The following is a 10930-nucleotide window of genomic DNA, read 5'->3' as shown; positions in this document are numbered from 1 at the left end:
ATGTAAATCTACAACATTATGTTCCCCTTGTGTCTGACTCAGCCTGCATCCAACAGGTTTTATTTTTATTTTTAAACAAACAAGTCCTTAAAAAGAAAAAAATGGATCCTTTAAAATGCCAATGCTGTCTTCATCCTTTAAATTGTACCATTTTTAGAAACTACATCCTGGCCAGTCTGGTGGAAAAAAAGAAAAAAAGGGGATATTTGTTACTTCTTGAGATGTCCATCCAGAAAGTTGGGTAGAAAGGCACACAGGCTGAAGAAGTGAAAAAGAAAGACAGAGAGAGATGTAAAGGCTTGGAATTGCACAGTTTTCTATGAAGAACTGTTCCTGTGCAGAGAAGAATGAGGTCTTTCAGGGAGCTGGAAAAAAGGCAGAGCTGGGACAGAAAGGTGTTGGTGTCCTACTTGCAAAGCTACAGGGCCTGCTTTATGTTTCTTTCTTTTTTTCCTGCAGCTCTGCCTGCTCTCTGATCCTCAACTGGCAGTCAGCTGGTTGGCGCTCTGCCCAAACCAACTTCAAGTTACCCTGAGGGTGACCACGTGCCCTTCGCCCCGTCCGAGTGTGCGTGCCACAGAAGAAAGCGTTGCGGAGATAAACTGCCTCCTGGACTTTTCAGGAGGATACATAAGTTCTTACTTTATACAAAAAAAAAAAAAAAAAGGTGCATTCCTCAGATTTCTGCGTCGTCCTTTTATGCATCTGTTAAAAGAAGAGAACTGGTTTTTAAGTGTTTGCAGAGAGACTCATTTGTGGCAGCAAATAAAAGAAAGTCCAGTGCTTGCAAATCTAAAAGAAAAGCCAAACAAAAACCTACCTCTGCATTCATACTTGAGGTCTGAGAAGTATACCATCTCTTGTGAAAAGACAAAAAGACCTAGCCTGCCACCTGCATATGTCTTGTCATAGATGCTGCCAGAGTCGGCCATGATCTTCTTACCCTCGTACATCACAACTCTGTGAAAGAAAAGGACAACATGAAAACTATTAAGGCTCAATGCTTTGTACTAAGGCATGGTTTCATGTGAAGATTAATCTCTTCTGCCCACCTGATGTGACCTGTTCTCGGCCTGTGGATCAGATGCCATCTGTAGGCAGTGAAGTCCTTCCATCCAACGTTCTTTGGGTCGTGCCACAGAGTGCGGACCTAGCACAAGAGAAAACAGCCACACATGGGTTCATCTGAGTGTCACACCTCTGATCAAATGTTCAAATCATCCACTGTATGAGACGGGCCTAGCATACCTGTCCTGGAGTGTTGCCTGTGTGCCAGAGAGCATTTCTGAGGTGCTCTCCTGGGCCGGTGGTGGAGTTAACCACTTTAATGGACAGGCCTGAGTATCCCTGAGCCTTGGTGGGTTTATTTGACCAGTAGGTCTGAGTGATCTGCTTCCACATCACCACATAGAACCTGGAGCTGGATTGGTAGCCAAACACAAAGCCGGCATAATCGTCATCCCTCTCTGTGTTGATGAAGAACGTCCCACTGAAGTCCACCGCATTAAACTCATGGTAACCTGTTGGATGCAGGACAAGGGATGAAATTTGGCTGCAGGTTGTGTATGCCTTCATCACATTCCAATCTGGTGAGACATGCTTCATGGTTTTTTTACTGACCGACAGCAATGCCTGGATCGCAGTTGACGGTCTGAACCAGCTCTTTGCCCTGATGACGGACCACCCAGTTAGGATCAATCTGAGAGGTGCCTTTTGGATCCAGAGGAACCATCTGAAACTTGCGGAAGTCTGTCTCACTAATATCAAAGTTTTCAGGACAAACATCATAGATGTCGGGGACGTTGTCTTGATCGAAGTCATCTTTGCAAGCATCTCCACGGCCATCACCTGGACAAAAGATGCTTCACGTTAAGAAAGAATGAAACCCAAACTGTGTCCAGATTCGTCGAACTGATATTTAAGATTCGGCTCACCATCAGAGTCCAACTGATCCGGATTGAAGGCCAGTCTGCAGTTGTCTTTGTCATCTGGGATCCCGTCATTGTCGTCATCATGGTCACAAGCGTCTCCCTTTCCGTCCTTGTCATGGTCGGCCTGGTTGGCATTGGGGATGTAGGGGCAGTTGTCCAGGTTGTTTTGGTGTCCATCCTCATCGATGTCCTGGTTACTGTCACACTTGTCTCCCACACGGTCATCATCTGAATCCAACTGCAATTAGTTTATGAATTAGAAATCTTAATGGGTCAGTGAAACATGCAACCAGGAATATTATTTTTCATTTTTAAATGTTTATGTATTATTGTCCTTTATCTCATTTCCAACTTTTATGAATATAAAAACAATTTTACTCTCAGAAACTAAGAGCAATTGGTGTTGGCAGAATTAGAAATTTATCAGTGGAAGAGCTTCAAAAATAATTAAACAGCTTTCTGGACATGTCTCTTCTCGTCGATGACAGCAATATGAAGCTTAGACTTTAACGCTCCCCTCCTTCCCCCAGCCTTCTCCTGAATCCTGTTGTTCAACACATTCCTATTTCTCAATGTAGCATGGCACAGGTGGACTGAGACAAGCCTGCACTGTGCCGACAGGGCATGCACATACCCCAGGGCCAACCCATTCCTCTGTAATATCCAGCCTCGGGCCTCTCCCCTCACATTAGTCAGCTAACGTCAATGGGCCATTGAAAAGACCCCTCAACCCCACCACGCCTTATTGAACTAATGTGCCCCTGAGCTGCATGGAGGATTTTCTCCACCTTTACATGGCGTGATAAAGCTTAGACAGCAACACAGGGCTAATCACCGAGGCTCTCTCTCAATTGAAAGACAGATATATGCTGAGCTACAGAGAAAGGCAGGGGGCTGAATGTGGATTATTGTTGCTGGGTGAGGCGGAAGGAAATGAGGACGGGTGTATGCGTGTGTGTGTCCACACACCTGATCAGGATTATGTTCTAGTGGACAGTTATCACACATGTCTCCCACTCCATCAAGATCTGTGTCTCTCTGGTCAACGTTGTATACATAGGGACAGTTGTCTTTCTCATTCAGTATTCCTGGCAAATAAATGGAAAGTATGTGAGAATCACCATCATATTAGTACAAAACACAGTATAGCACTTGCTTAATGCACTCACCATCTCCATCGATGTCCACAGCACAGGCATCGCCTTCTCCGTTATTGTCTGTGTCTGTCTGATCGGGGTTACTGTTGTAAGGACAGTTGTCACAGCGGTCGCCCACATCATCACGGTCATAGTCGTACTGCCGGGGATTGTAAATGAATGGGCAGTTGTCCTGTTGAAAAGGAGAAAGATCAGGTAAGATTTCAGGTGCAGCTCTATGTATTTACCGTCTCTTTACTGACGAAACGTATTGCGATATTAAAAGGTTTTATCTTTGGGCCTTGGATGAAATCAGTGCAGGTGTTTTTGCATGCCAAACAGTTGGAATTTGTGGCTTGGCTCAGACTAAGGAGAAACACAGGGCCCAAGCTGTCTTTTCTTATTAGAAAGCATGAATGATGACTAAACACACTCTCTTTGACAGCGTTATTTGGAGAGCTTTACTTGCCCTGTCATCAGGGATGCCATCGTTGTCGTCATCATCGTCACAAGCATCTCCAACTCCATCCTTATCATAATCTTCTTGACCCGAGTTTGGAAGGTTGGGACAGTTGTCCTGAATAGAAAATAACACAATCAGACACTTGGGAGTAATATTACAATTAATCTTACTTTAAAGCTGTAAAAACAGATTTCCTTTTTATTTTGGTTGCTGCAGATCATGGACTTTCAGCTTTAGTGCTACTTACCTTTTTGCAGTGGTAGGTCGCATTCTCCACACAAACCAGATCAGAATTGGGCCAACCATCCAGATCGGTGTCCTCGCCACATATATGGCCATTGCCAGCATAGCCAGGTTTGCACTCACAGCGAAACATTGGGTCAGAAAAGTGTCCCAGATAATTGCAGCGAGCGTTTTTGTTACAGTCATGGCTTCCGTCGAGGCAGGGATTACGGGGTGTGCAGACCTGCGGAATGAAGAAGGGATGGATGGTTTGAGAGGTGATCAGACTGGCTGTGCATGGTACCAAACTAAGATATTTGTCTTATATAATATCATTATTTTCAATGATAGTTTTTTTTAAATATCAACAGCAGGCGTATTAGACTCAGTACAGGACAATTTGATCTCAAGTGGACCAGAGCAGTAAAATAATAGCTTAATAACCTATAAATAACAAAAATTATTTCCTTTTTTTAATTCAAAGAAGTACATGTACATTATCATTACATTAATTTTTAATGAACTATCATTGTAAAAAAACATAAACAACCTGACACTTCTTGAGAAATACATCAATTTCAACAATGTTTTAGCCTAATTTTTCATTTAGACAAACATGAAAACTTACTAACCACAATGAATCTACAAAATCAAAACACATTTAATCACAGGTATCGGAAAATGTAAATAGTTTTTTAAATTATTTAGAGTAACTTTGCACAACCATGTCATAATCCTGAACGCATGAACTGACTCATTTTATCACACAAACTGAAATGAGATTCAGAAAATTGTCCTTCTGCCTTGTAAATGTATTTTGTTTATACTTCATGTGGACAAATTAAAAATTGGCATTACTTTTATAAAAAAGACAACCATTCAACATCTCTGATCTACAGCATATGTTTTGGGTAGTTTTTGCTCATCAACAGCAGTACTTGCCTGTTTGTTAGCAGCAGCTTGCTCCACACCTCGGCCAAATGGCTGGGGACCTGAGTAGCGGGGAGGGCAGGGCAGACAGTTGTAGCCTGGATTGGTATTCTCACAGCGATGGACGCCATTAAACTCAAAGCAAGCGTCTGGGACCTCCTTGCACTGTTTGTAAGGACGGAAAGCATTTCTAACCATCAAGCTGAAGACTTGAAACATTGCTTACCACTCACATCAACATATCGTAAAATCTCTACCTCATCAACATCTTTGCACTTTATGCCATTGCCATAGTAACCAATTGGGCACTTCCCACATTTCCAGGAACCATCAGGCAAACTGGTGCACTTGGCTCCAGAGAAGCAGGGGTTGGACAAGCACCCATCTTTAAAGAGAAATAACACCCCTATAATCAAATCCTTCAGATCTAACCTCATAGAGAACTAAAGAATTAAAGTCAACAATAGACAAACACAGCAATAAACAGCCATAATATTTTACAGAGAAGCTCTGTTAGTGATTAAAAATGACTCACCAATTGGGCAGGCTTTTTTGTTGCACATCTGTCTGTCGATGGCATCACCAATACACTCTTTACCACCATGCTGTGCTGCTGGATTGTTACACAAACGCTTACGAGTCTGAACGCCACCTCCACAGGTGAGAGTGCATAAATCCCAGGGTGACCAGGGTCCCCAGTTACCATTGACTGGTGCAGAGTAGAAAAAAATACATACATTTTTTATGGTTATAGGTAACAAGTAAATGCAAACAGAAAAAAAGGATGAAACCTACTGGGACACGGAGACTTCTGGCATTTTTCGGTTTGCCGGCCATCCCCCACGCACTCTTTGCCTCCAAGCTGAGGGGTGGGGGAGTTGCAGAGGCGGATCCGGGTGATGACACCATTGCCACAGGTGACGGAACAAGATGACCAGGGTGACCAATGACTCCAGCTGCCGTCTTGCTTGACTAAAGACGGAAATACAAAAGGTCAGAGGTCAGTTAGAAGGAAGCTAAGGGACAGATAACTGCGGCATTAGATCAAGAAAAGAAATGATGGGTCAGCAAAACTCAAACTTTCAGCAAATAAACATATGAATTGTTGTTGTTGATGGACTTGTGTTACTCACAGCGTTTGTCACACTCCTGGAGGTAGCAGTCGCGGGTCTGCACAGAGGTACCCTCGCAGTTGTTATTGATACGGTCACAAGAGCGTCCACGCTGCTGGATGCCCCGCCCACAGGACACGGAACAATGGGTCCATTCAGACCACGGCGACCAGCCGTCCTCTGCAGAGTCACTCGCTGAGCAAAAGGGAGAGAATATGAGAAAGACTGCATGAGTGAGACAATAAAGGGGCTATTCCAGCCCCTCGCAAACAGCCCCAAGCATAAATGAGGAGTGAAAGCTCCTAAAGCAGACCGCTAATAGAGTGGATTTAGCTCGGACTCGACACAGAGAAGGTTTTCTGTTCAGAGCGCGGGCCGAGGACTAACGTTCTGAGAGAAGCCAGATAAATTAAAAGGCCCAATGTCATGGGGATGTCTCTTTGGCTCATGCTTTCCTGAAAAGGAAATAGGCTTTGAAAACATGACACTGGTTGTGAGCAATGACTTCAACAAGTGGCTTTGGTCACGATGAATGCAAGTGTCCTTGTGTAGTTGAGTTTCAAGGGAAGCATGGAGGCCAAACATGCACAGATATAGAGAGAATGTCACTTTCTTCTCATGGAAATTATGGTTTTATTACACAGTTAGCGCTTCAGAATCAGATTTGAGCCATTTCAGCTAAAAGATTCAAAGATGATTGAGAGCACAAAGTGCCAATGTTCCAAACATAAAAGCCCCCTTTCATTTACTGGAATGTTATTGCAGTTAAATCATCTTAAAATTGAGCATATTTCCAAAAAAGAAACCTTTTAGATCCAGGGATATATTTGTGGCTTTTTTGTTTAATATGGCAAATAACATATAAATGGCTCTTTCAGGGTTTGCAGCAGTGATTGAAAGCTTCATCTGTTTGTTGAATCGAAAACATTCTAGCTTTTAGGGACCAGTTATGCAGACATTTACAGTGCCAGTTTATGAAGCTGTAATTGCACTGCAGGCTTTGAGAGTTTCTGTAGAGAACAAAAATGCTTACGTGTCCCACAGCGTGGGCAGCACTCTCCATCAGGAACAGTAGCATTAGCGCAGGGGATCAGAGGGCAGGAGATTTTGCGGCACACAGTAGCAGAGTTCTGCATGAATAAAGACATGAAATTAGTTTCCAACGTATGATGTGGATGCCACCAAAATGTTGCTGCAGCTTTCTGCTACACTCAGTCCAGGTGCCGCAGATTCAGTACACATTGAAATGCAGTGGCACTGATGCCAAACAGTGTAAATGTATTTAATCTACAATATATACTTGTCAATGTCTGTGCAACCAACTTACTGCACTCCCTGTTCAGCATCTGACTTTGCAAAAGATTTACAATGCAAGAAGAACTAAAACTGAGAATAAAGAACCCCGTGAACAACCACCTGCCCACTGGGTCTGGGGTGGGTGGGCATGAAGCCAAAGTCCTAATAATGGATGTCAGCCTCACCATGGTGCCACACTGAACCCCAAACAAGCAAAGCTTGCCTTCCAGCACAGCCTGTGAATGACTCAGGCATCAAAACTGCCTCTGTAAGTGTGCATGCTAATCCTCTCCCTCCTGGAATTGATCACTGACAAGAAAGAAAGAGCTTTTAAAAAAGAACGTAGCCAAAAAGTGAATCAGAAAATCAAGCCAACTTGTAAATACCAAGGAGTGCTTCTGCCAAGGTTTTTGCACCTAAAGCCATCTCCTCTTTGTCAGAGCCAAAATCTTGTTCTTAATTATGGGCAACACATCACTTAAAGTCCAGTTGAGTCCCTGAAGGCCACACTCAAGGTGAACTACTTAACAACAGACCTGTCATTACAACACTAAAGGCAGCCGGTCCTCTGCCAAGACACCACACCAGTAATTACTGACCAGATCAGTTGAGATGGTGGTTAAGTGTGTGTGTGTGTGTGCATTGTCCTTTATAAAAGAGTGTGTGCACATGTAGGAACAAGTCAGGGCATTGTGGATCCTCTCACATTTAAGTATTTTAAGACACAATACATGCAGATGGCAGCACGGTGCTCACCTGACAAGTGCACTCGGTGCAGTCGTCGACGGTCCACTCGTCTCTGTTCTTGCGTACGATACCGTTGTGGATGCAGACGCCACTGTGGTTGCCAATGCGGGTTTTAATCAGCTTGTTCTCATCTGTCTGTGGTTGCCAGGAAGAGAAAAGGACAAAAAAGATCATGGAAACAGATGCCATAAAGAAACTGAAAAAACACTACGAGGTAGTGATAAAAAGAGATATTTAATTTACAGATATTGATTAAAAACATCTATTTAGGTCAAACAATCTGCATCCCTGATGCTATTTACTGGAAGTTAAGGGGACGCCTAGAGACAGTGCACTTAAGTGTGTGCACACAAATACTCATGGATTCTTAAAACTTGTTCTTTAAGTGTTCTTCCTCACCAGCTGCCGGAGTTCATTAGAGAGCTCCTTGACAACCACACCGAGACCCTTCAGCTCCTTAAACATGCTGATCAGATCCTCACAGGAGAAGCCACAGACCATCTGCAGGTCTTCAGAGAGGGAACAAAAAAATGGGTTGAAATATGAAAAAAATGTTTGAGTAATTTCATTTCCATTATAAGTCAAACATTAAATGCAAATAGAAAATATAATAATGCAATCCAATGAAGTCAACGTGGAGCAGCACTTACCTTTAGTCTTGTGCCCAGTATACTCTGTTCTGATGGCTGATGAACCATTCAGATTCTTTAGAATCATGGTGTCACTTGAAATTGCTGAAAAAGAAATGGTGTCTTAAATCTGCTCATCTTCATCACTGATTTCCCCAGAAAGAACAGAGCTGTGTGCTTTATACCAGACAGTCACTATAAATTACTTTACAGTGTGATTAGTAGAAAACAACCCAGAGGACATACTTTAAGACCGCAGCTCCTTTAAAAATTTGTGAGCTGACATTCCTCAATGGCGAGAAGCAAACAGCTTTAGGGACTACTTTATGTAGAAATCAGCGGGCAATTTACAAGGAAAAATATTTCCTCTGAAATGGAGTTGTTGTGACTTGGAAGCGCACGAGGCAGATGAGTGATTAGTAAACACACCAGACGACTTGGTCATGATTACTTACAGCTCTGGCATCCTTTGTTGCGGAGGATGGCGTCCAGTGTTGTTCCAAACACAAAGCGCACGTTCTGCAGCACCCCCTGCAAGTAGAAGCTCATTTTAAACAACAATCCAGTGAATCAGTGTTAAACTGCATATTGTCAAGTGAAAAGGAGTAAATAAAATGGGGGGAAAACTTTGCGTTTTTGCGCATTTGGACACTACTCTAAAATTTTTCAGAATTTTAGTTGATTATCTTTTGATAACTTAGCAGCTTAACAGAAATCAAAATTTGAGCTCAAAATTTACAGCTGAATCCATCGTCTGTAAAGGCCCGTGATCTCACCATGAACCTGTCCTTCACCGCTCCCTTGCCAACCCTGAGCTGCGCTCCGCTCGGCGCGTCCTGCGCCAGGATGCTCTGAATCGGCGCATCCAGCTCGGCGGTGTTCACCTCCTCGCATCCCGCGTACAGCTGCGCTCGGTCCTCCTGCACGAACAGCGTGATGTTCTTCCAGTGGCCCGTGGCCAGATCCACTTCTTCGATGGACACCACCTGCTGCTTGTTCTCGGTGGAGTAAACTATGTCCAGAGTGTTCGCCTTGCCGTTGGAGACGATCTCAAACACGGGTCCGGTGCCGTCCCGCTTCTCCACGGTAAGAAGACTTCCTCTGGTCCGTTTAAACTGCTTGAAGTTGAGCAGGAGGAGAAAACCTCTCTCGGCATGGATGGTATCGATCAGGTCCCTAAAGGCGCTCTCGGGGACCGGGGGGATCAGGTCTGGATCGAGGATCTTGTAGGCGGGGCTGTATGGATCGTCTCCCTTCACCAGGGTGACCCCGTGGTTCTTACTGGGGACTCGGATGAGCTCAAACAAGTCGTACACGCTATTGTCCTCTCGACTCTCTGTGTATAAATAATAAGAAGATGGTTTTAGTTTGGCAGTTCGCTGTTTTTTTGTTTGTTTTTTTTTTAAATTTATTTTAATGTCCCATTTTAGTTATCAAAAACTAAAAGAAAAATGCAACAATTTTTAAGAAGTTGAAGTTTTATCAGCCAACTCACCTGCAACCCTGGCACTCTCACAGGTCCAAAGCATCAGTAGCAAAAATATTCCTGTCAGCTTCATGGTGATACACCAACCTGCTGCCTGTGACAAATACCAACAATACAGGCTATATAGTTGTAACCATTTCTAAAAGCTGTGTTAGATCAAATCACTGTGCAATAGGCTGAATAAATTAAAATAATTATATTTAAAAAAAAACAAAACAAAAAAAAAACAAAAAAAAAACGGAGTACCTGTTGATCAGTAACAAACTTAGTGCAATGCAGGGTATTCTTCACCACTCACCTGTTCCACAGCAGCCTCAAAGTAGTAAAATCCTTTCAAAAATATATACAAATCCAGCAATAATCCTCAGGAATTCATTTATTGCAAGTTATTAAAAAAAAAATCCACCATGAAATTAAGGGAGATAATTAAAAAAATGTGCTTGTTTTTTCTCCCCCGTTGAAAATGTGCCTCTTCTGGCTCCAGCTCCTAAATAACTCCGTTTTTAAGCCGAGGGGGGACAAAGTGCTATTTAAATAGTTTGATGCCATTCCTAAGAAGCGTCCTCGTCCAATCACGGTGAGGAGAGAAAAAGGGACGAGCCTAGCCTCTCTGCTGAAAAAGGGAAGAGAAAAAAAAAAAGCTTTCCAGGACCAACTTCACTTTGCTGCACCTCAGACTCTTAATGGGCCAGTGTTTCCTCTTACTGCGTCCATCCATCAGCCCTCTGACGGATTTCCACCTCACAGACTGACAGTGACGCTGCAGATTTATTTTTTGTTTTCAAAAGAAACGCATTTATGTTTAAGAAATTAAAAAGTCACAAGTAAAGTCAGGTTTTTGTTTTGTATTCATTTATGTGGAATCTCAATTGTGACCATAATCTCTGAAACACTTTAATGTGCACTTCGTTCTGCAGTTGTTTGAATGAAAATATATTCAGGTCTTAATCTATATAGATACAGTCCAAATGCTTATTC

At 43.0% G+C, this 10930-nt stretch overlaps 1 protein-coding gene across 1 annotated transcript; it reads right to left on the bottom strand.

The window, feature by feature from the left end:
• Nucleotides 1-432: 432 nt before the first annotated feature.
• thbs1b (thrombospondin 1b) lies at nt 433-10371 on the bottom strand (the record flags this gene model as incomplete). The annotated part of the gene is made up of 23 exons (XM_079255062.1): nt 10251-10371; nt 9962-10046; nt 9243-9802; nt 8922-8997; nt 8488-8571; nt 8237-8346; nt 7847-7972; nt 6828-6924; nt 5816-5989; nt 5478-5654; nt 5218-5391; nt 4940-5067; nt 4695-4847; nt 3778-3996; nt 3537-3644; nt 3101-3260; nt 2901-3019; nt 1935-2169; nt 1621-1848; nt 1249-1520; nt 1053-1150; nt 821-960; nt 433-614 (listed from the first exon to the last, which is right to left on the bottom strand). Exons 2-23 carry the CDS (start codon nt 10023-10025, stop codon nt 433-435), a joined length of 3684 nt encoding a protein of 1227 aa, XP_079111188.1. The 5' UTR covers nt 10026-10046; nt 10251-10371.
• Nucleotides 10372-10930: the final 559 nt, after the last annotated feature.

The sequence above is a fragment of the Telmatherina bonti genome (assembly GCF_933228915.1).
Source record: "Telmatherina bonti genome assembly, chromosome: 16".
NCBI lineage: Eukaryota > Metazoa > Chordata > Actinopteri > Atheriniformes > Telmatherinidae > Telmatherina > Telmatherina bonti.
The sequence above is the reverse complement of the archived record's forward strand: the minus strand, read 5'-3'. Positions and strand labels throughout refer to the sequence as shown.